At 34.4% G+C, this 25,303-nt stretch overlaps 1 protein-coding gene across 13 annotated transcripts in view; it reads left to right on the top strand.

Moving 5' to 3' along the window:
- DOCK9 (dedicator of cytokinesis 9) overlaps positions 1–24,337 on the top strand; it is a 113,184-nt gene extending 88,847 nt beyond the window's left edge. For 5 of the 13 annotated variants that reach the window (XM_030276440.4, XM_030276355.4, XM_072931408.1 and 2 more), the window contains 17 exons: positions 508–555; positions 2,274–2,410; positions 5,215–5,330; positions 7,026–7,163; positions 7,472–7,654; positions 8,271–8,384; positions 8,525–8,740; positions 10,428–10,485; positions 11,492–11,598; positions 14,900–15,022; positions 15,386–15,499; positions 16,985–17,131; positions 17,932–18,142; positions 18,889–19,079; positions 20,257–20,357; positions 20,562–20,700; positions 23,109–24,337. In XM_030276440.4, coding sequence (XP_030132300.1) covers positions 508–555; positions 2,274–2,410; positions 5,215–5,330; positions 7,026–7,163; positions 7,472–7,654; positions 8,271–8,384; positions 8,525–8,740; positions 10,428–10,485; positions 11,492–11,598; positions 14,900–15,022; positions 15,386–15,499; positions 16,985–17,131; positions 17,932–18,142; positions 18,889–19,079; positions 20,257–20,357; positions 20,562–20,700; positions 23,109–23,231 — 2,266 coding nt within the window. In that variant the 3' untranslated portion in view covers positions 23,232–24,337. Of the gene's footprint in view, positions 1–507; positions 556–2,273; positions 2,411–2,927; positions 2,972–5,214; positions 5,331–7,025; positions 7,164–7,471; positions 7,655–8,270; positions 8,385–8,524; positions 8,741–10,427; positions 10,486–11,491; positions 11,599–14,899; positions 15,023–15,385; positions 15,506–16,153; positions 16,190–16,984; positions 17,132–17,931; positions 18,143–18,888; positions 19,080–20,256; positions 20,358–20,561; positions 20,701–23,108 lie in introns of those variants that run through there. The other 8 variants (XM_030276497.4, XM_012569606.5, XM_030276487.4 and 5 more) reach the window with 6 other exon arrangements.
- Positions 24,338–25,303: the final 966 nt, after the last annotated feature.

Raw genomic sequence — 25,303 nt, 5'->3', positions numbered from 1 at the left:
TTACTTTTTTTAATGAAAATTTTTTGTTGTTAATTTGTCTTTGTCATCATCTTGTTATAAAAGCATATTCCCTTTTGAAAATAGTTCTTTCAGAAACCCTGTTGTTATCCTGGAATCTGGAGACCTTAAATAAAACCCAACAAAACAAAAAAAGCCAGTTTGTAACCAAGTGAGTTTAGGCTAGTGTGAGGGGAAGCAAAATATTTTGCCCATATTTTGAACACTTGCACACAATTTACAAAATTTATGTAAATAGGCAGTGTCTGGTTATCCCTTTGCTTCCCTCTTCTATGTTAGTTGCCCTGTCTTTTTGTCCATTTGTAGGTAACAGACACATTTACCTTTTCTGGGCTTGGGGTTTGGAAGGGAATTGTAAGGCTGGGAGAAATAATGAACTTTCATGATGTAAGAGTTTAAAGTTAACAATAATTGTTGAATAATTCCAGTGTACATAAATCTAGAAAAGGTTTTTTTAAGTGTGGCTTCTCTGACTTGTGTTCCTTGCAGAGTGTGCTTACATCAGTTCCAGTACATGGGAAAACGATACATAGCCAGGTACTGTGTGGAATTTAAATTTCACTGTCTTGTTCATTAATAATTACAGTGTGTAAGATATGCCTTGAACCTCAGTAACAAGCAAATTGTACAAGTAGAAGAGTTACTGTGAAATGATGCATAAGATTTCGAAGTAAGTAACTGGCTACCATATTAACAAATCTGCATCGTGTATGGAAATCTGGTATTTATTTAAGAATGATCTGTGAGCTGTTTTTTAATGATGACTTCAGAAGCCACTCCTTAAATGTTATCTTTTTTCCTTGAAATAATGTCTTTGGGGAAGAAATTTTACAATGTTTTGTTTATTCAGTTGGCCATAAAACCACGTAAACTGAAATGTTTTAGAAATTTCCTATATATAGTGGTTTTACTTGAAGGTGAGTAATGAGCATTCTGCTGTTTTTAAATTTGAAGTCCAAAGAAAATCTGTGGGAGTCAGAAACTTGTATTAATTTATTTTAATATCTTTGCATTATTTTTTTTAATACAAAGTGTTTTTTAATGGAGTAAAAGATAGCAGCTTCTTTAGGCCTAACACTGTGGTTGACATGGTAATAGTGTTACAATTAAACTGGTGTGGTTAAAATCCTGGCCCTTTTGAACTCACTGAGAAAGTTGTTGCTGACTTTGGATGGTAATATTTTCGAACTATAATGTTAGCCTTTTTTGGTTTTAGTTTAGATAATGTGAATCTTCTTCTACAGACTCGACTATCTCCTTGGAGATATTTCTGGGGGGAAAAAAATTGTTCACATAACATAAGTAAAAAATAAATCTGGCTTTCCTAAAGTTTTGATTGTAATATTTGTGTTCAAATGTATGTCAAACTCTGGATGTACAGGAGTCTATAATTTTCAGGCTTTTTGTAAAAGTTCTTCCAACTGCTTTGTCTGATGAGTTTGTAGAGAACACTACTGCACTTCTTTTTTGTTTACTGATCACCTGGTCTCTGTGCTGCATGTTAGTGTTGAAAATGTTGACCATCTGGTGTTGTGAATTTTCCCAATAAATGTAACTTTCATGTCTTTCACATTGTCACTACACTGAAGCATATCACAGTCAATGCACGTACTGTTAAAATACACAAATGACAGAGAACAAAAGGGAACAGGGAATTTGCAGTTCAGGCACTGGTTTTCATTTTTCATCAGCTCTGGTGGTGGTACACAATAGGAAGTTAGCCTGTACTGATTGCTAACACAGATCACTTTTCTGTTTTCTTCATTTGATTGCTGCAAATTTAACAAAGTCTATGGCTCTTCTCCCTTCCTGCTTGGGTAAGAAGTATATGATGCTATCTCAGTTAATTCCTGCTCTCCTGTTGCATGTGTGCTTTCTAATTTTACTGCTGTGTGTCCTAACTTTTTTGCTAATTTTTTTGCAATCAAAATAGAGGATTCAGTTTTGGGTTCTGAATATTTTCAGAATATTTATGTTTTCAAATACTTTTTTTTTTCAAAAGCTTTGAAGTAAATTTAGCCCTTCAAGAGTGGCTGCTTGTGTGCTTTTGCTTTCATGCTTTGAGGTTTTGAGAAAGAGTTTGCTGTGGTGCTTTTTTTAAAGCTACCTATTTTTGTTTTATAAAGAAAACAGTGAATAGGTTGCATTATAATTCCTTCTATAAAACTTCTTGTGCTTAACTAACAGCACTTCCTATCTTGCTGCAGTTTGACATGTCTAACTTTTGCTTCTATCCCATTTCACCCATCTTGCAGGAACCAGGAGGGGTTAGGATCCATAGTTCATGATCGAAAATCTCAGACATTGCCTGTTTCCCGTAACAGAACAGGAATGATGCATGCCAGATTGCAGCAGCTGAGCAGCCTGGATAACTCTCTCACTTTTAACCACAGTAAGTTTCATTACATGATAACAGCTGTCATCCTCAACCAGTACCACAACACCAGACACAGGTCCCAGAGCCACACCAGTGCATCCCAATGACTTTTACTGTTCCAGGTGAAGCGAATAGCTGGAAGCAGTCGATGGTCTGTTCTCTGCTTTGTGATAGAACAGTCACTGCTGGGTGGTGTCATAACATGGAGCATGGTTAACTACAGTCTGTTCTAAAACTGTATTTTAATATTTTCTTCTGGTTACGTACACCTCAAACTTGTGCTGCTCATAGTTACAAAATTTACTTTTTTTTCCTATTTTTTTTTTATTAAGCTTCAATTTTTTTCTCCTACATGGTCTTATAAACTACTAGTCTAAAATTAAATATATGTATTCTGACCATATCTCCATGTTTTGACATCCCCTAAGGAGAAATAAGTTTCTTAGAATTTCTACAAAGATTGTGAGCCCATGATTTAGTTTGTCTGGAAGTGAAAAAGCGTCTAATAATGAAGTGATTTTTCTGTTTTCAGTGTGAGAAAGATATCAAGTATTCTTGGAATTTCTGTAGACAATGGTAAGATTTAATCAGGTTGAAGTCAGCTTGTATAGACTGCTGTACTGAAAACTAAATCTGCTTGTGGCCTATCTTTTTAAACATTCTGCTTCTAAAATGCAATATACTGTATGTAAAGTATTCTAAAGCATTGTTTCTGAAATTTCAGCTTCAAAAAACAATGAAACTGGTTGACTAATTCAGTAAAATACAACACTGGTATTGAAAAGAGTTGTGTGCAGTAAAACAATTATTTGAGTTAACTGTATTTTCACTGTGTTCATTCTTTGATTTCTCAAAGCATATCTAACTGTCCCTTAAAATCTTTTAGCTCTTTTTCTGTAATACAAAGCAAAACTCAACCTAATTGCTCAAGGCTTACCACATTGTCTTGGGTAAAAGTGAGAAAAAAAAATCCCACAAAACCTCTCTATTCATAAATGCATTAACACATCTGTTTAAATGTAAGAATGCAATTGCTTGCTTTTAAAATGTCAGACAAGTATGTGGAAATTACGTTTTTTCCTTGCAATCAGTCTGCTACTGCTGTATCATCATAATTTTTCCATGGTTGTTGATACACAAAAGAAAGCCTTTACACTATGTGGCTACACATTTGGTACAGTATAATACTTTGCAGATAAAGCCTGGTTAAAAAGAAAAAACTCTGAGGAACATATAACATGTACCTGTGCAAAGAGATTTCATGCTTTCAGAACTTGGCAATGTTTACTGATTTTTTAGGAAACAATGAGCTGAAAGATTTTTAAAAATGCATGCTTATGTAAAAAGAAACTTTCCATTCTTTTCCAACTGAAGGAAATTATGAAGGAAGGTGTCTTATTCAGATAACTTTGTCTAAACTGATAATAGGTGGTTTTTTAAATGGACAGTTAATAAATATCAGGATATTACACATTGTATTGACCAAGGTTTTACAAATCGAAAATATGTTGCTGTAAAAACCACATCAAGTATGAAATTGATTTTTATATCTTTGTTCGTGTTGTTAACTTCCAGTTTTGTTTAGTTGTCAGTCTGCCTCTATCATGTATCCAAAGTAGCATTCAGAGCTTGAATAATCTTGCAGATATTTTGTGTAAACATAAGGAAGTGTCTGGTGGAAATAGTTGCTTTACTTGTTTCTAAAATCAAGATTCTTCGGCAAGATAGTTGTCTATTAGTGTAAATTATAAACTTATTTTCTCCCTTTCTAACCACCTAAGCTAGAAATAGAACTGAAATACTGTTATGTTACCTTTAATCTCTGAGAAACTTCAGTATAGTTTTGTGCTTAAAGAAAGAACATATAAATCTAAAGAAACTGGTGGTTATGTGTATACATGTGTAGTTCAGACAAGGAAGCAAGAAGGTGCAGAAGGAATTGGCCAGGTGTCATTGCAAAAGGGTTTGGCATTTCTTCTGTTCCTTTCTTAATCTCAACAAGTTTTTAATCCTTGTCATTGATTTAGTGATGCTAAGTTGTCTGTAAATCTGACATTTAAACATGACACAGACCAAACATTTATAAAGCAGCCTGGTCACGTTTGTCAATCTGGTGCTCCATGACCAGTGTTAGGGAACATAAGTGACACATTATTATCAGTGCTGAGCCAGGACATGTTTTTAAAATTATTAAAATTCACTATGGAGCCAGAGTGATAGAATGTTTTTATTAAATATGGAGGTATTGCACTGTATTGCTACAAGAGCAGAATTCATTACTTGGGTGGTAAACTGCATATTACTACAGGATTGTATTCCCTCAACTCTTACTATTTTGTATTTTTATCCTGGTTGACTTGTGATTAACTTTGAGACCATTGTAACATCACTAAATTGCCAAAATACATATTTTCAGCTGTAACTTCATCCTACTGCAGTACTTACCATTATATGTGTGTGTGTGTGTGTATATATATATAAAACTGTGTAGCTATATATATATATATATATATATATACATGTGTGTCTACATGCACATATATATGAAATATCACATAGTTTTTAACTGATGTTTAATGCTTCTATTGTTGAAATTCTTGCTTAATATATTTTATAGTCCTGTGCAAATTATGTTAGAATAATTGTATGACCATATTTGAAACTATTTAAATGCATATGAATTATTTTCCTGTATTGAATACTAACTTCTGTCAGGCTTTCTACTTGTTAATCTTTTCCTATTTCCGCAAGTCTTTTGGAAATAAGCAACATTTAAGTTAGTGTATCCAGCACTTACACTTCATTTTGAATTTCTGTAGGCTATGGCCATTCAGATGCAGATGTCCTTCACCAGTCTTTACTTGAAGCAAATATTGCCACCGAAGTTTGCATTACAATTCTGGACACTCTATCATTATTCACAATGGCATTTAAGGTTTGTTCATAACTTGGTGTTAACTTTTCCCTTAAGTATCTTTGAGAATAAATACTATTAAAAGCTATTTTTTAAATTACATTTTTATAGTCTAGTTAAATAGCATTGCTATTTTTAGGTTCTCTAGCACTGTATTTTATTATTTTCGTGTAAAACTGATAATGTCTCACAGCAAAATGCTTTGGCTTCAGTTACACATCATACACCAGCAGTAATCTGTGGGAAAAGCTCCTTCCTCAGTCTAACTTAAAAATTGTTCTAGGAGCTTTAGTGTCTACCTAATATTAGTGCTAAAAGTGGCTTTAAAAAGGCCATGTGAGGTGAGAGATCTATGGCAAAACCATAATTGGACACTCTCAGACTTTCATATTGAACTTAGCTGCTTCTTATAGTAATGCACTCCTTAATAGTGATTTGTGTGTTCCTCTTCTGTAACTTTTTTTCCATTTGTCCAGTAATAAGACTTCTTTTAGTTGTATCGGTTGCTGTAGCTCTCCTGTGGAATCTTTATATAGCACACCCACTTACTTACCCCTCTTGGCTGTTTTTGTGAGGTTTTCCAGACTTTAAAATCGAAGCCATAAAAAGGAGAGATGATAACTCTAGCTTGTTTCTCCTCTAGTTGAAGCAGTGTATCCAGATTTTTGCTTGAATAGTCAAATTTAGTGTCTTATCTTTAATCTAGTTATGAAAACATGAGCTTATTTACAATGAGATTCCTTTTCCTGGTAATTGAATTTGTAGAGTTTATAGCCAGTTCAGTCCATGGACCTGGTGACAGAATTGAAAATTAAGATACCTAGCTATAAAGATTTAAAGAGGAATGAATGCTAATTATCCTGTAATTATCAGCCCATCATGCTTGAAATGACAATCGTTTCAAGGTTATTTGTGTGTTGTATATTGAGAAGGTAGGCAAGAGTATGCCAGAACAGTCTCAAAGATTCAAACAAAACAGGTAGTACAATCAGGAGCTTTTATGTAATCAACTGCACTGAAATACATAAAGTCAGAGTCATGTGATGGTTTGGATAGTAAGGGACTTTCAGAGATCATCTAGTTCAACCTTTCTGCATGGGCAGAGACAGCTTCTACTAGACCAGGTTGCTCAAAGCCTCATCCAGTTTGGCCTTGGAAAAACCTTCCAAGGAATTGGGCATCCTCTACTTCCTAGGGCAACCTGTCCCATTGCCTCAGCACCCTCACTGTAGAAAAAGCTCTTCATATATCCAGTCTGAACCCACCCTCTCCCACTCCTTTGGAGGCCTGTATATAAGCAGTAATGACAAAGGAGAGTCGAGTGCACCAAGGTGAGTGGCAAAAGGGGCAGGACCTTGTAGAATCATGTTGTAGTAGGAGATACTGCTATGAGAAAATCCCATCTGAGCTGCTAAAGCCAGTGTAAGCAAAGTCTTAATAGCTCAAAAAGCTATTAATAGTAATGGGTTTAATTAACAGCTGATAAAACCAATTGTGTTCTGTGAGTATTCAGAAGGCAACACTTCCTTTATAAGCAAAATTAATGAAGTGTTAGAAATACCTAGTTAGAATTCATGTATGTTTGTATTATTATACATCTTGGTAATGCCACAGAGGTTATATTTTTTTAAATGTCCTGCTTTTGATTATCTGTTCTTAGAGTAGTATAAATGTATTGCTGTACAGAACTCCTAAATTCTTGCTATTGTTTTAAAGACTCAACTGCTGACTGATCATGGACATAATCCATTGATGAAGAAAGTATTTGATGTATACCTCTGCTTCCTTCAAAAGAATCAGTCCGAAACAGCATTGAAAAATGTATTCAGTGCTTTAAGGGCACTTATTTACAAGGTAAGAAGTTTTTAAAAATCCATCTTCAAGTACATGTCCAGTTCTTTACGTAACAATATCCTATGTAAGAATTTAAGAACTAACATCCCAAAAAAAAATTGGAGAATAAGGACTGATCTGATCTCAACAGTGTGGAATGCTTGTCCTTTGATTTACTGTAAAAATTGTTTTGTGTCATGAACTACTGTAACTCTTGTTCTTTCCACAGTTTGAGGATATGAATATATTTGTTTTTCTGTTGCTTATTTTATCAAGATCTGACTCTAGTTTTACTAAGTAAATTCTTTGTTTTCCTCTTTTTTTCTCAGTTTCCTTCTACATTTTATGAAGGTAGAGCTGATATGTGTTCTGCACTGTGCTATGAAATTCTGAAGTACTGTAATTCCAAGCTGAGTTCAATTCGTAATGAAGCTTCACAGTTACTGTACTTTTTGATGAGAAATAATTTTGACTACACGGGGAAGAAGTCTTTTGTTCGAACACATCTGCAAGTTAGTATATTTTCTTCTTTTTTAATATTGTAGATACACAGTTGCATACCAATGTGCAAAGCCTTGTCAGATAGACTTAAAATAATTTATTTGGAGTTCAATCAAAGTTGGTACTAAGAGTAAGAAGATGGGCATAAAAATATATTCACTACAAGGAAATGCTTAGAAACAGTTGGATAACCCTGTGTTTTGTAGGAAATAAATTTTATTTGTCACTGCAAACATTCTCTTTTGTAGATGTTATTTTTGTTAAATGTTGTATCCAGTTGCATCTGAAGAAGGAAAAGAATGCAGCAACAAGCACATAGAAATCTAAAATAAAACAAATAATTTGAAAAGTTTATGTCTTGACGAAGGTGGGAACAGTAGTTTGCCAGTTTAATGATTGCTGGCTAGTTTACCTAGCAGTCGGTCATGTGTCTTGATAAAACACAAGCCTGTTTTATCTTGCCTATGTTATTGTACAAGTAATTGGAAAAGACCCCCAAACATTATTTTATTTAGGAGAATGGTTTTTCAATTAAAAAGAACCAAACTTCTTTTGTAATTGCCTCGTAGATACATCTCAAAGGTGTTTCATAAAATATGCACTAACAAGATATTTGTTTCTGTCAAGGTTATTATTTCAGTAAGCCAGTTAATTGCCGATGTGGTTGGAATTGGAGGAACTAGATTTCAGCAGTCGCTTTCCATCATCAACAATTGTGCCAATAATGACAGAATTATTAAGGTCTGTTTTTATTCCTATTTCCATACTGTGGAAGGATGCTTGAAGACTCTTTTATAGCATCTTTTCCAGTTATACTTTATCACTTTGTTGTGCAATGACTATGAAAACACAGTAGTTAACCTGACTTTTCCATGTTTTAGCACACTACATTCCCTTCTGATGTTAAGGATTTAACCAAACGGATTCGTACAGTACTGATGGCTACGGCTCAGATGAAGGAACATGAGAATGATCCAGAAATGCTTGTAGACCTCCAGTACAGCTTGGCAAAGTCTTATGCAAGTACACCTGAACTGAGGAAGACATGGTTAGACAGTATGGCAAGGATCCATGTTAAAAATGGAGATCTTTCAGAGGTAAGAGAAAAAAAAAATCAGATTAATTTTAGCTCTGGTATAAGCTTAAGCTTATCTTTATAGAAAGGGAATGTACTGTATGTAGTTGTTAGCATGTAACATAAGTATTTTAAGCAGTATTTGAATTGTTGCTGGATTGGTTTCAATAGCTGATAAGTTTTTGTCCTACCCAAGTACATCTGTTAGTAATTTCTGGTTTTAATGTAAGGAACATGTTTAACTGCTATAGCTGGCACACTACTAAGAATGGAATGCACAACACAAGCCATGGAAGAAGGCCTTTTGCTTAAAAATATCTTTTTTTATTACTTGTTTAAACACTTAAAGCCACTCCTTGAATTCTCCTTCAGTTGCCTTTACTTGAAGAATTAGCTTGATTTTATTCCAAATGCTTACTAAAAAAATGACTAATGTTCTTAAAACTGACAGATAATTTCTTGTGTTGTTTTAAAAAAAGGAAAGCTTTCTGTTTTTACTGTGCTCTTAAAATATTCAGTTATAGCAAAAAGCATAACTGGGGATTGTTATATGTCTTAATGAGACATTGACATTTTAACTGGATACAAATTCATTTTGTCTCTTTCTGGAAGGTTTTTCCATCTGAAAGTAAATTGCTTTGTATGAAATCATTGCATTTTATTAACATCAGTTAAAATGAACATCATGTAAGCAAGTAAAGATCTCCAAGAAATAGAAGGTGCTATTTTTCAAACTCAGTTCTTAGTACTGGAATTCTCTTCTTCCACATGGTAGCAACACAGAAGGCATGCACATGACTTTGTTATTAGTTTGTCTCTTGAACTGAACAGCTTCACCTATCTGAGAAGACAAGTCTTTTAGTCCTTTTCAGTTATGTTTTTCAATTTTTTGTTAAAATCTTAACATTTTGACTGTGCAACTAGATGAAGATGTCTGCAAATCATCAAGTTCAACCCAATACAAAGTATGAGTTAGAATTTCTGGCAGATTCTTACATTTTCCTTCACCTCCATTGTTTGAGCTTGTGCAGCCTCCATATTTGAGCTGTTCAACTGATAGTTACCTTGCTGAAAGCCTTAGCCTTTTTAATAAAACAAGAATGTGAATTTTTTTTTTGAGAAAAGTCGTCAGTGTCAAATCCATTAAAAAATCTCAGATATTTGAAAATTATTCTGTCCCTCTTCTTTTTTTTTTCTGTTTTCCAAACTGCACCAATCAAATTCCTTCAAATTCTATTAACAGATTAGATCTCTCTTGCTGCTCTTAAATAGCCTGTCACCATTTTCTTCTGCATTTTTCTTGGTCTGGAGCCAAAAAGCAGACAAAACAGGTTAGCAGAAGGGCTACCAAATGTTGAATAGAATCTTTAATAGCTTAACATTTAAAATACCTCCCCCCTAAAAAGAGTTCAATTTGTTTTTATTACAGCATGATGTTCCTACCTTGTGATTTGTGACTTTGGGTCACTCTTAGATTGTGAACTGCTGTCCACACCACTTGGTGCTCTGCTTAAGGACTGCACTTGCAGAATTACTGTTTTACATAAATGAGGTGGAGAATTCTTGCAGTAGTCACAGAATATGTCCTGCAAAGCAGCAAAAAGGAGAACTGAAGAAATTGTCTTGTACTGTTGCTCTCCTTATATACCTTGTTTTTAATAGTCCCATTTTAATTGTATTTTGAAAGATTGTTACTGTTTCTGTTTTAGGCAGCAATGTGCTATGTCCATGTAGCAGCACTGGTTGCAGAATATCTCACACGAAAAGGTATGATTTCAAAACCTTATTTTAATGTATTAAAATATATATTTTTATTAGAGTTTGGGAAAATCTATCGTTTCCTTGAGGAAGTTGTAGGTATTTCAGTGTCCACTAGGGAAAAAATTCTGACCTAACCAGGTAGCAAACTCAGATATTTGAGAGTAAACTTGCATATCTAAAGGACAGCATTTCAGGTGAAGGCAAAGTAAAATTTTTGGAAAGTAAAAATTTTAATTTTGCACCAGAGCTGCTAGTAGCTCAAACCAGATCCTTTCTAAAGTGAAGTTATCCGTGAGTATTCTTGTTTCTATGAGTAGTCAGTCTCTCACTGCCTCTAGGGAAATCTGGCATTGCCAGAAGAGTCAAAATAAATTTGTACAAATTTTCAGATGTTCAGTCAATGATAATAGTGCTCAGGCACTTTCACCTTGTTGTGAAAAACAGCAAAAAAACCTTTAAAAAAAATTTGTAAAAAAATTGTTTACAAAAAAATTCTGTGCCAGCAGCTATTTGTAAAAGTGAATTCTGATGACCCTTGAAATAGGGTAGAATAATCTGGTTTGCCATCCCTTGATAATTTTTTACAGTTAGTGTCATTCATATTGTTCAGACTGGAAAAAAATGACGTGCCAGGTCCTGTCCCTGTACTCAGGTCCAGCATGACTTCATGGCAGTTTAATTAAATACTGTAAAAGTTGCCTTGAGCACCTTAAACTTAGGGTGGAGTAGATTAGACACAAATTTAAGATGAAGTATGAGAATTCAGGCACTTAGTTTGGTAGGTAAGGTTCCAGATATTAATGGTTTTGGGTTTTTTAAAACCCATTTGTACATTCACAGAAATGTAAGGTCTTGTATTTTAATCATGCAGTGGGAGGCTGATCTATTTCTTTATTTATTTGGTGATAGATATATTTAAACATGGCTTCTGTTTTATCCAGAATCACAAAGTGACCCAGTATTATCCTGCTGGAGAAAATTAAATTTGTCTATATTTCTTTTTCAATGACAGGGATGTTCAGGCAAGGTTGTACTGCCTTCAGAGTAATCACACCAAATATAGATGAAGAGGCTTCAATGATGGAGGATGTTGGAATGCAAGATGTTCACTTCAATGAAGTAAGTAAGCATAAAAACATTAAAATTTAGATACATGGAAGGGCTGGGGTTTTTTTCATATTTTGTGTTTCAGTCTGGAGAATTACTGATATAAGGGATACAATCATCATTTTCTGATCTGCTATTCATACCCTAAAGCTGAAATAAAAAAACTGTGAGGTGTCCCAGATTTTGAGAATTTACTGTATTACATGTATTTTAAATACAGTGCTAGCACATCAACTCAACACCACTTTTGGAATAAAAGCAAAATAGGAGCTTATTCTAGTTGACAGGAGGAACACTAATGTGTGTTACTTATTAGAGTTAGAAAAATATGCTGTTTTGTAAAACTGACTTGGATTTAGGGTATTACTCCACCAGAAATCATGAAAATGTGTTCACTGTTTTTTGCTGTTTACAGTTTCCCTAAGCAAATATGCCATAACAATGAAAGTAGTTTTACTGACACCAGGCTCAGACTCATGTCCATGTGTTTTTCTGGCTTAAGTTTCACTCCTTGTGCTTTTGCTGATCCATCTGTGCAGGCTTTACAGTAAATCTTACTAGTAAGAAGCCTATATGAAAATGTTAATAGTCTTGCTTATGAAAAGCTGTCTGCACTATGTATTTGCTGGTGTAGTTGTGGAAGAGAGGAACAGACCACAATTGGCAGCACTCATGTTGGAAAACCCCCTGGTTTGTAAGTGTAATTGTACAGCAAAAGTTGTTTTCTTTTGTGTTGTAATTGGTGTATGGTAAAGCTGTATGACAGTATTACTTGACTGTGTAAGTTGTTTTGTGGTTTGTATTTTTTTTCAATTTTTGTGCTGTCTTTTTAAAATCATTAATTGTTACGATCCAGCATGAAATGTAGCATGTTACTCAAAGCAATATGCAAGCTGCTCAAAGTTAATAAAGATTGGGAATTCTAGTGACTATTGCTGGTGGAAAGTTTTGTTGGAAATTTCCGACGCTGCTTTCCTGCCAGACCATTTGTCAGAGTTAAATTATTATGCATTTTTTTAATTGGAATGTCCTTTTTCTTTTTCTCGTTAGTCACTCCCTGCAAAAAGAATATACTGATTTTTCTAGGTCATTGAACCCTACACAAATTTATTTCCGTCTCTCAGTATTTCCATGGAACAGCAGTAAGCCAAGAGTGAAATTATAAGCCTGTACAGCTTGCAGAAGGATCAAACCAAGCCAAATTTCATTTTTTCCCTGTGTGCAACCCTTTCTAAACTTAACCATGTAGTACTCTAAGTGATGAAATATTGAAAAAAAATTACTATTTTTCAGATAACTTTCAGAAGTAATAAGTAATAAGTAATAATTAGGGAAAAGTAATAATCGGGGAGAAAAAATAATAGTAATAATAACAAGAGTAACAATATGGACGAATTGTTTGGCTTTAGCAGACTTAAAATCATTTCAGAAGTGCTTCAGAACAGGTAGCCCTGTTCCTTCAGGAACAGGAACTTATTCATAAATGGAGTGTTTCCTCAGTGTGTTCATAAGTAAGCAGAACTGTATTATAGTCTGAGAAAAAAATGAGATTGATTGAGTACAGAAGTCAAAGAGCAGAAACATCTTTCAAGCTGTATTTTACTATTACTTAGCAAAATGATGCTCTGGCAAGATTCTTCTTATACATGGTAACAAGCCATGTGGAATTTCTTCCCTTAAAACTTGAGATTTCCCTTTTTGCTCGTTAGAGTTAAACTTCCTAAGGAGCATTTACAAGTATTGGAGGATCAGAGAGAATCCCTTCATGTTTTTAAAAGGATCAAAATATCTTTCATATTCTTCCGTTTATAAAGCCTCTTCCTAATTAAGAAAATTTTTTCTTAATACTTATATAGTTCCTCATTTTAAGAAAAATTGAAATTTTAGGATTCTCAATTTAGTTCTCATTTAAAAATAATCCTGTCTGAGGCCAGGGTTTCCTAAGCTAGCCAGATGAAAAATCCAAAATTTAGTTTGGGATTTTGCTTTTTAACAAGGCTACTGTGTGCAGCCTGTGACATTCCGTGAGAGGTATTGTCCTGAGTTGCAGATGGGTAAATGAAAGAGCCTCGCAGGAGCACAGTGTCCTCTCAAGGTGATACAAAGACAAATTCAAAGCATTGCACCTTAAAAAAAAATCAGCAAAAAAATCTCAGTGCAGGCTAAGCAGCAGCTCTGCAGAAAGACCTGGAAGTTCTTGTGGGCTGCCTGTTGAACGGGAATCATCAGTGTGGCTTTGTGGAAACAAAAGCCAATGCAGGTTGTGCTGTGTTTGAGAGGATTGACTCAAGAAGCAGAGAGAAGTGAGTTTTTTCCCTTTTATGCTGGCATTTGTGGAGCCCCATCTCCAACCTTGTGTCCAGCACTGACCCCCAAAAGTCAAGACAGGTATCAACAAACTGGAAAAAGTCCGGCTCCTAAAGTGGTTAGTCGAAGAATCAGACTTTTCCAAGAAGAGCACCAGTGAGAACAAGAGGCTGTTCTCACAGGTGTCAAGGGAAACATTGCGTATATGGAAAAAAACTTTTCCCATGAGAATGGATAAATATTGAGACATGTGGCTCAAAAATGGTGTGTATTTATGCTCCTTCCTATCAGCTCTCCCACTTGAAACTTGTGCTCTTCATGTTCTTCTCCTTTTGTAAACAAAATTTTACTTTGCTACATCTGGATGCCCTCTGGTGTCTGAATTAAGACTTGTGTCATAAACGAGTGTTGTGGACTGCCCTTGTGGTGCAGCAGTGACACTGGTCTGTCACTTGTCACCACTTGGCTGCTGACAGTGGAGGTGCTGGGGAGTCTGCACAGCCCCATAATGACTGGAGGAAAGGAGGAAATATTCTAAGGTCTGTTACAGCACGTGGATAAGGCTACCACTTTTTAGTCTGTGCTCACAATGTTAAGAATTGATTTTCTTAGTGATGTCTTTAAGCTGACTTAGTCCTCTACCAAAGGGAAGAAGGAGGTGGAATAGAGTAACTTCTAAGCATCAAAGGAGTTTTTTCCAGCTTCTTGCTTCACCACTGTGATGCAAGAGTGATAGAAGAGGGTCCAAAGAAGTTTCAAGACTATCTAAAAAAACATGCTGTTTGTAACTGCAAAGAGTATGTGTGTACACGCAGACCATTCTGTCTTGTTTTGTTTCCTTTTAGCAATTTTTGATTGCCACAATAACTTAAATTACAAAGTTTACATAATTCTGTTTTGAAGCAAGATTTCCGTTTTCACTGGGAAGAATTTTGGTATAATTATTTGCTGTGCTTTCGATGAGTACTGAGTTGTTTTACACTTTCAAATGTGTATCCAAATCTAGGATGTGCTGATGGAATTGTTGGAGCAGTGTGCTGATGGACTCTGGAAGGCAGAACGCTATGAACTCATCGCTGACATATATAAACTTATAATTCCCATTTATGAAAAACGGAGAGATTTTGAGGTACTTAATTCATCAAAAGTAAATTTGAGCAAGAAAAAAATCCCAACTTTTCAAGTCTAAATGCCTGACACATTGGACATCACATAATAAGAGTTAAAATTTTAACTGAAGTTTGAATGTGTTGAAATGTTTGTTTTAATTTTAAATAATTAATTTTTTTTCTTGAAATATAAAAAATTAAAAATCAGTCTTACGTATTGCCATCCTGATGCAAATGCTAAACCTAATACTACCATTCAATAAAATAATGTTTTCAGTTGTTACTGGCTGCAAGGAAATAATTTAAGATAGGAAATACATATTTTAAGATAGGAAAGTTGTGTTTTGTTCTTCTCCCTCACTATTGTTTTCTTTCACTTTTAGAGGCTTGCTCACTTATATGACACCCTTCATCGAGCGTACAGTAAAGTTACAGAAGTTATGCATACAGGCAAGAGGCTGCTGGGAACTTATTTCAGGGTAGCATTCTTTGGACAAGTGAGTGTTACTTTCGCTGGTGTGCTCTCTGCAGTAAGAAAAACCTGAATTTATTTTACAAGGTTTACTCCACCATCTATATTGATGCTGTGACATCACAAGCACATGGAATGTGTTCTGTATGAAATAAAGAAACACCATCAGTAATTTATTTTTAAAACATTTATCCAGTAGAATTCTTATAAATTTCCTCAGTAAATTTTTTTGCCTTTTTTTCCTTTTTTCTTCTTTTATTTACTACCTTAAGGCAGCGGTAAGTGTTCTGTAATGTCAGTTACAGCAATGCATTGACATAATGTCTGTAGTGCTACGGTGTGGTTTGCAAGGCTGCTTCTTAGATTGGTATGCATTAATAGCCATTGCAAGTCAAAAAGTAACATCAAGCTCCATTTAGAGAACAGATCACTCTTTTCTATGCATCAGTATTGCATGCTTCAAACCAAAGTTCTGGCTGTGTATTGGGCAGCTTCACATCCTCTGGTACATGTCTAGAATGCCTCTGTATCCCTATGGTATCACGCATACGGTATCGAGTAATACACTCTCTACATGCATAGCCCAGTTGCTTAAATGTCCAGCTGAGCATGGAGAATTGTAAAATACTCTGAGCAGTATAATTTTACATGTATTCTGTTGTCTTTTATGACTTTATAGCAATACCAGTTTACAGACAGTGAGACAGATGTTGAGGTAATTACAGTGACTGCTTACAAAGCAAGCAATGCAGTACAAACTACTGCATTTCACCGTAGTTTGGTGTGGGTATTTTTGTCAATCTAGCCTGTGTTTATACATGATATGTTGTGCTTTTCTATTTTGTCTGTTTTGTTTATGACAAAATATTTATTTTCTGGTTTCAAACATGAACTCAACATGGCTTGTTGTTTTAAACCAATGAACTGTTTCACTTTCCATGTATCGTGCATTTAGTTGTGGTTTTAAAAACAATGATGTGTGTAATAAAATAAAGAAGTATATACCAATAGTACATCATAAAATTAAGATCTTTGCATAATTATATTTCATCTTGTGGAATTAAATTTTTATAACTACCTAAGGAAAATTTTCAGATTATTTTTATATGAACTTTTGCCAAAGTAGTCACTTGTGAATCAGATTGTCTTGTTGGGCAAGACTACCAATTTTGGCGAGTGAAACAGTGCTGCAAGTTCACTTTTAAGTAAAAGTGAAAGAAACTTATCTCAAAGGCTTGGCACACCATAGAATTGCTACAAACTTTTAAAATTTAAACTCTATGTTTCCATTATCTTTCACTCATGTTGTAGTAGAGAATTACATTTTTCTGTTGTTTTTTATTCTCTTAGAAAACCCTTTTACTTAGATTTTAATTTCTGTCTATTTATGTTTGCTTGAATACTGATGTTAAATGTTTATATTTCCTTTGAACCCCACACATTATGTCTATCTTAGTAATTTCCTTACATGTTTTATTCCCCAAGATTTTGATTACTTTATTTTTTACAGGGTTTCTTTGAGGATGAAGATGGGAAGGAATATATCTATAAAGAGCCTAAACTCACACCTCTTTCAGAAATTTCCCAAAGACTCCAAAAACTCTACTCTGACAAATTTGGAGCCGAAAATGTCAAAATGATTCAGGATTCTGGCAAAGTATGATCTTTATTCTCACTAAAAAATTCTAATACATTGCTTTCACTAGTTTACGTGAAATACTGTGGGATCACTGTCTGTTACTGATTTGCATCTGAAAGCTCTACTATTTTTGCATCTAAAAGCTCTACTGTTGGAAAGGTATGAGAGGAATATTCTCCCCTACTAAGTATGCCTTTTAGAACAACCAAAAAGCTTAATTTCTGTAGTGTTACCTCTCAAAATAATAATTGTATTTTAGAACAAATTTGGATTATGATCATATTCTGTGTTAACTTTAGCCATATTTCTTGTCCATTCATTCACATTCATTCTTTGGAAGTTCTTCCATTTTCCACACCTCAGCCTTAGACTTTATGGTGCTTTCCTCTTAGTATAATTTCATGGCTCTTTTTGTTCCTTGATAAGGATCCTTTTGAATCCTTGATTCAAAAATTTCTGTGCATTTTGGCCTTAAAGTGCAGCAATGGTGGGCATTTCAAATATGAACTTTAAAACAAGAGGAGGACTTGATGAAAGGACTGGATTTCATGATCATGAGCAGTTAAAACCCTCCAAAAACCAAACTAACCAAAACAAACAAAAAACAAAAATCCACAATGTGCTGTAACACATCTGTCTTTATTCCTAGTAGTTAAAAACTGAATACCCGAAACCTTTGTGAAAGCATGCACATTTCCCATGTTTTCAATAACTTAGAGGTTAAGAGACCAAATTTAATTTCTGGAAGTTGTTTGACAACTATTAGATCCACTTAATTCACAATGTTGCTATTTAATTTTTTTTTCCCTGTTTTTAAGGTAAATCCTAAGGATTTAGATTCAAAATATGCATATATTCAAGTTACACACGTAATTCCATACTTTGAAGAAAAGGAGCTGCAGGAAAGAAAAACAGATTTTGAAAGGACTCACAACATTCGTCGCTTCATGTTTGAGATGCCTTTTACTCAAGGTGGTAAAAGACAAGGAGGAGTAGAAGAACAGTGTAAGCGACGGACTATTTTGACAGGTACTGATGGAATGGAATGCTGTGACTGGAAGCATTAGTTCAAATGGTCTAATTTTGTTCTATATGGGTTTTTTCATTTCACCTAACTAAGTCCTTTATAGCTATCAGCTAAAATCCTTTTCATATTTTTGGCCACAACTAGGTTTTTCAGATTGATTTCTTCAGTGGAGAATCCTCAAAATTATTATCTCCTTTTCCTTAAGCTTCCAGAATTCTGAATCTGGAATCTGGCTTTCCTTTTTCTTAGAAGAAGACTATTTTGTGTTTTGTCTCTGTTAAGTACGAGTTTCTGTATTAATATAGTTGTAAAAACAAATAAGTGACTTTATAATAATAAAGTGACTTTATAATAAAAAGTGACTTTGTAGCTGCCCATAGCCAGTACTTGTGAGGAAATAGCAAACACAGCTTTGCTATTTTGGGATTCTTCTTTTCCTTGAGATTTGGGAATGTTAAGCAATTATTTTCAGAGTTCTCATATAAATTAAGTTTCAGTAGTTTATTTCTTGGTGTTAATTAGTAGCAGTAATGACAGTGCTCTTTCTTGGCTGTAATGCATGTAACAGTGTGCACATTTACATTTCAGTGTCTTGCTTCCCGGTCCATTTGGTAGTATTTCTAATTATACAAGTTATTAAATTGGGCAGCTAATTACATCAAAATGAGATTTTAGCATAAGATTCTCTCAAAGCACACCTTATTAAAAAATCTTTTCCTGACTAAGTTAATCTTTTTTCCGTCCACAGCCATACACTGTTTTCCATATGTGAAGAAGCGTATTCCAGTGATGTACCAGCACCACACTGATTTAAATCCAATTGAAGTAGCCATTGATGAAATGAGTAAAAAAGTTGCAGAGCTTAGGCAGCTTTGCTCTTCAGCTGAAGTAGATATGATCAAATTGCAGCTGAAGCTACAGGGAAGTGTCAGTGTTCAGGTAAGACCTTTGCCATGCAGTTTTATTTGCTTCTGTCCTTGAAAACTTATATAAGTAGCATTTTAAAATTGATTTCTATTCTATTCTGCACGTTCAAGAGTGTCCTAAATTAGAAATATGCTCACTGTCTGCAGTTATTTCCTGAATAGGAAAAGAAATAAAAGTATTTAATATAAACAAGAGACAGTTACACAAAATAATTAAGATTCATCTCTGGAATATATTGCATTCCAAGCCACCATATTTTGGTATAAAGCTGAAACTGCTAGAAATAATAGATGAACCTGAAGATAAATTAGCATATTTTGCCTAGCTGTAGGTCTGCCTACAGTAGGTCTAGCATATTTTTGTAAGAACCCTATGGAGATATAGAGTGAGTGATAATATATAGGCAGAAGATAACCATAGAAAATCTCATTGTGCATGCCTTTTTGCCTAAAGCAGGCAGAACCTGGAATGTATAAAGAAGCCATCAGATTCACCAAAATAGGGTACCTGAAGCAGGTGTAGGATGTACAAGTCAGTGTGGAAAGGATCTTCAAAAAGTGCAGTGACATATGTGCTACTCTATTATTTTAAACTGATTGGAAACAAATGAACTGTTAACACAGTTATCTTGAGATGACCAGCTGTCTCATTCAGCAGAAAAGGGAAAAAAAACCAAACCAAGGTTCCAGAATCAGTAAGTTGTTAAGCTAGTATTATGGGATGAGAAGGGAGAGGCTCATTTTAATAATATGAAGGAATAAGAAGGATGAGTCATAAGTCACTGAAACCACTTCTCATGTAGCTGCCCTAAGAGCACAATTAAACTTCTGCAGGTTTTTGCAGAATTCTCAGCTTGGAAATCTGTTTTCAACAGATACACAGACCAAACAGTAATAGGTTAGCTCCTTTTCCCACCCTAATTGCATAACAGAGATGACAGATTGGCAATATCCGCAGTTACTCTGCCACATCATTGAAGTGGTTTCTTTGTGCTGGGACAGGTTTATAGCACTGGAGAAGACCTCTCCTGCTTTAATGCTCCAACTCTAGCAGTTCCTTCTAAGTCCAGCTTTTTTGAAATCTATGTATTCTCATAAGAAAATCAAATCCAACAGACACCTGTAGCACCTGTTATTGCTAAGACAGTATGTCAGATATCTGACTATTTTTTAATTCTTTTTCTTTTTAGGTTAATGCTGGTCCATTAGCATATGCAAGAGCTTTCTTAGATGACACTAACACCAAAAGATATCCAGACAATAAAGTAAAGCTCCTAAAAGAAGTTTTTAGGTATGGCATGGTAGATTTGGGATTTCTTGGGGATGGAGGAGAGGGAAGAAAAAAATGGACCTTTTTTCCAAGACTCATAAAAATTCTTTATGAAACTTTTAACTTTTAAAGTGTTCTGGTTCAGTAAAAACATACTTTAAGGTGATATTTTTAACCAATCTTCTGGATTTCTGTTTGAGAACTTTCTTATTTTCTCTAAATCAGGCAATTTGTTGAAGCCTGTGGGCATGCTCTGGGTGTAAATGAACGACTAATAAAGGAAGATCAGTTGGAATATCAAGAAGAAATGAAGGCTAACTACAGAGAAATGGCAAAAGAGCTTTCTGAAATAATGCATGAACAAGTATGTACTGAAATTAAGTTTTACATACTATCATTCAGAATGTAACTATAATGTGAAAAGAGTCGGGGAAATGTATATAATACTTAACACGAAAGGAATTGTTTCTTTTTTTTCTTTCTATTGGAGCATAAGCCAGTCATGAAATTGTGGACCTTCATTTTTTTTTTTACTTGTGTATTTCCTTGGCACTAGCCTGGTTTTTTTGTAGGCAAAGAAGACTACAATAAAGATAAAACAAATATAATGAAATTAATATATATGATCTGCAAGCTTAGCCCTTTCTTCTTCAATTTTGGAGGTATAAATAATTGCTTTTGTAACAAAGAGTTAAATATCTTTCAAGAGGTATTCCAATATATTTTCTTGAGGGAAGTCCAATACTGACAAGCTAGAGATAAAGGGGAAGGAAAACCAGAACTTCTGGGGAGTGAGATGTACCACTCAACCTTTGCATCTGGGTTCCATGGTAGAAATGTCTCATGACTTCAAAGGCAAAGATATTATTTCTAGGAGGACAGGAAGAGCTGAAGTTCCATGTCAATGCCTGCCTTTTTGACATTTTTATTCATCATATTCATCACTTCAGCCCCCTTTTCTTTCATCCACTGGTACTTTTATAACCTTTTTCCAGGACCACAGAATGGTTTATAATTCTGAAGAGAGATTTGCCTTTATTCTACTTTAGCTTAGATGGTACCCAAAACTTTTATGGCAACTTTTTTCTATTCAAAAATGGGCCACTTATCTGAAGTTCACTTCACATGCTTTCTTGCTTTCCATTATTTCCCAATGTGGTTCTCAGGTACTGTGTTCTGAGTAGCTCTGTGATATGATATAATAATGATGGAGCACATTGGCTTTATTTTCCTTCGCCAAGTTTGATATCCTGTCACAGAGAAGAGTTTATGACACAACTCTTTTTAACTACCATCAATAGAGAACATTGTGAACCAAAGTTTATAGAAAGTTATACCATTTTCCCAGAATTAAGTAGTTGGATTTGGTTTTTTAATAAGAAACAGTAGTAGAAGAAAATAGTTTTGAAAGAATTGTGGAACAGAAAAAGAGTTTCCTTAGCTAACAGAAGTGGGACAGTTTGATTATATTTCAATGTGATTTATTGATAAGCAGAGGAGGATTTGGAATGGAGGATAACTGATTGGAAAGCTGATTGAGATGAACGAGGTACGTGAGAGAATTAGGCAGCAATACAGAATACCCCTTTGGAAAGGAGAGGCAAGTGTTTTGGTCAAAGAATTTAATGGTAAATGCAAGATTAGCATTCCCCTGGTACAGGAAAAAGTAAAAGAATATAATAAAAATCTGTACACAAGAAAAGGTACTTGGAACTCAGTGCAAGATATAGATGTTTAAAAAATGCTGATGTAATGTGAGTTTCCAAAGATTGGTGATAAGAAAAAGCATGTCCTGAAACTTCAGGAGTAAATCACATTACTCTTTTTTCTCTTGGTTTAACATTTAGACAAACAACTGATATCCATAAGACACTGTGAACAGAACATGAAAGTACAGAACTGACTGCAGTAATATGTACTATAAGCCTATCATTGTGTTCTTATACAAATGTAATCAGATAATTTAAATTTTTAAAGTTTTGCTTTGTTTTACTTTATTTGTTTTGGGTTTTTTTTCCAATTAGACTGATAATTGCCCTGAAAGCATAGAAACATGAAGGTCTTCACTTAAATCTTTTGAAATGTCTCCTTTATGTATCTGACTATTGCTGTTTTGAGAAAAAGCTCTGCATCACTGAATTAACTATTAGCTGTAATGTAACACTGCAAGGTTTTAACAACTGCAAAAAATTTGTTATAAAAATGCATAAAGAATCTTAACAGATTTTTTTTTTCTCCTCTGCTGCTTGCCAATATGATCAGATGGGATGGTAATTAGTTTTCTCTACTTCTGTTCTATTAGTTTGTCTAATCTTTCCATAATTCCTTTTTTTATGGTATTTCTAATTTTAGCATCAATTTGTTTATAGATGTTAGGAATGAAATCTTTTTGTGTTTCGATAGCTTTTTGTAAGAAATGCTCAAATCATACCTCTATAGAGTCAAAAAATGAAAACCAAAAAAGGGCAAAAAGTGACCTTGTCACTATGAAATTCCTTTTGAAAGTTAACAGGAGGAATGATAGAAGCTGTCCAAGCACCCCCTGCAGAGGACAGTGTAATATCTGAGTTTGGAGAACTGATATTGGAGAAATAACTTCTCCTAAATCTGGGAGAAGATGGCTGAAAAGAGTAACCATTTCAAAAAAGTTTTATGCAGAAAAATACTGGGAGGTTGAGTTGATAAGCAGCACATCAAGAAATTGGTTATCTGTTTTACACCTGCCTGTGCCATTTTGAAACATTTTGGTAAATACATGTCTTTTATTTTAAGATTACTCCGGTGGAAGAAAAGGCCAGTGTCATGCCCAACTCACTACACATTTTCAACGCCATCAGTGGAACTCCGACAAGCACAACAGTTCACGGGATGCCCAGTTCTTCTTCAGTTGCATGATTGTTTTGTAAAGGAAAGTATGTTTGTTTCTTTTGAAGTTTGTGGATTTGCTTCATTGTGTGCAAACTCAGGATGACCTTGAAGCTAAATGCTGGGCACATGCAAACTGCGTAGTGCATACAAATGTCTGAGCACACTTAGCAAATAGCAGTTACTGGTAATAGTCTTTTAGAGTAAGGGAGGCACACATATATATTTTTTAATCTTGCTGGTAAAATTTAAAAGTGTTCACAATGTCATTGCAGAAGTGCGTGTAGGAAAATTATGAAGTTGAAGTTAGCTTCTGTTTTTCATTAGAAAGTATTATTAAAATGAATTGCACATTACAAAAAAAGTGTTGTGGGATGTAATTTTGCAGATATGTAACATTCAGGTGTTCTTTTTGTGTATGGCACATAGAGATTCCAAGTACAAGAACTATTTTGGGGCTAGACAGAGACACTAGTTTTTGGGGTTTAATGGAACTGACAATAGTAGTTTTTGTACCATTTGGCAAATTGTTGTGCTTTATTTTATACCTTGTTGCATTTTGGAGGTATGCGAGCTTAGATCTCACTAAACAACTAAATACAACCAAAGGTCTGCATTAATGAACACTGAGTTATACTAAAATATCAATAGTAGTAAATTGTTATGTACATATTGTTTGTTAATACGATCCATAGTCTGTATATAAATGTATTACATTTCTAAGCATTTTTTAATATTCATAACAGCTCTTACCATTCTGCTTTCAATTCATTTTGAAAATTTGCCCATTCCAAGTATATGCAGACTTTACAGTTCATTTATCCCTGTATATAAATAAGTGCAATATAAAGATGTATACAGTCTTTGCTATGTTAGGTTTATATGCAGTTATTAAAAGAAAAACCTTTTTTGCCAAAGCAATGGAGTATGTAATTGGTAATCATGGTTACTGTGGTAAATGGTGGTATAATTTAAAGCTTTTTTCCATATTCTTATTCTTTTAAGACATTAATTTAGTAATTTTATATTTGGGGAAAATAAAGGTTTTTAATTTTATTTAACTGGAAACATTGTCCTGCTGTAATTAAACATTCTGTACTACATCTATATTAAAAGAAAAAAGGTAGTTACTTTTCTCACTGCGTGCTGTGTTTTTTTGTTTTAGATTCACCCCTGACATTTAAGAAAAATGAAAGCTTGATTTTAAAAAAAAAATGGCTTTTTGAATCCTGTATATGAGATGCAGACACTTACAGGTCTTATTTCATATTCCTTGTCAATAAAGTCAGTTAAATTATTAGTTGAGACATCAGTTTCGAGTCCCTTGCGTTTGATTCTACTACCATGTTCCTGTAACTCAGGTTATTATTTGCCAGAACAGTTAATACTAGGAAGTCTTCAAAACTTTTCATCACATGACAGTAGAAATCATCTTTTCCTTATGACAAGAGATTTGCTGTCATTTTTCTGTGGCATAGCGTGAAACACATATGTGGCCATTAGTCATGAAAAGCTTTTTCTAAAGCAGCTCATCTTGGCAGTGAAATGCTGGATATACTCTGCTTTATCTATGTTTCTGAAACAAAATTTCTCATTGTTTAAAATTCCTTTCCTTAAAGAGGAAAAAAATCATACACTTCTAGACAGTGAACTCACAGTGCTGTAAGAGGCATTTTCTTCTCTGCCCTAAATGCTTCACACTTCTGTTTGTCTGTGGAAGTGGGTGTAGGAACACCTACCTCAAAAGGTGTTTAATTATTGGGAGAATATAGAATATATCCTGTAAAGCTGTTTTGCCACTCGGGAAGACTTCTGTATCCATGTATTAAGAGCTATTGTGTATATCACTATGGGTTCTTTCAATTGCTTCAATTTTTCTGACTTTTTCCACTTTGCCTTGGGAACAGAACTGACAGTTTCCCTTTTGTACTGAGACCTCGCTTGGGTTAAGATGCACCTGACAACTAACCTATAAATGTGGCACGTATTCAGAAGTGAATATGTATATGTGCACGTGTGTGTGTGTGTATAGACACACATACATCTAAATATATGTGTAACTGTTTTGCTGAACCAAGCTTGGCCTATGAAAAACAGCCAAC

The sequence above is a fragment of the Taeniopygia guttata genome, chromosome 1 (assembly GCF_048771995.1).
Source record: "Taeniopygia guttata chromosome 1, bTaeGut7.mat, whole genome shotgun sequence".
NCBI lineage: Eukaryota > Metazoa > Chordata > Aves > Passeriformes > Estrildidae > Taeniopygia > Taeniopygia guttata.
This window is presented reverse-complemented; position numbering and strand designations above follow the sequence as displayed.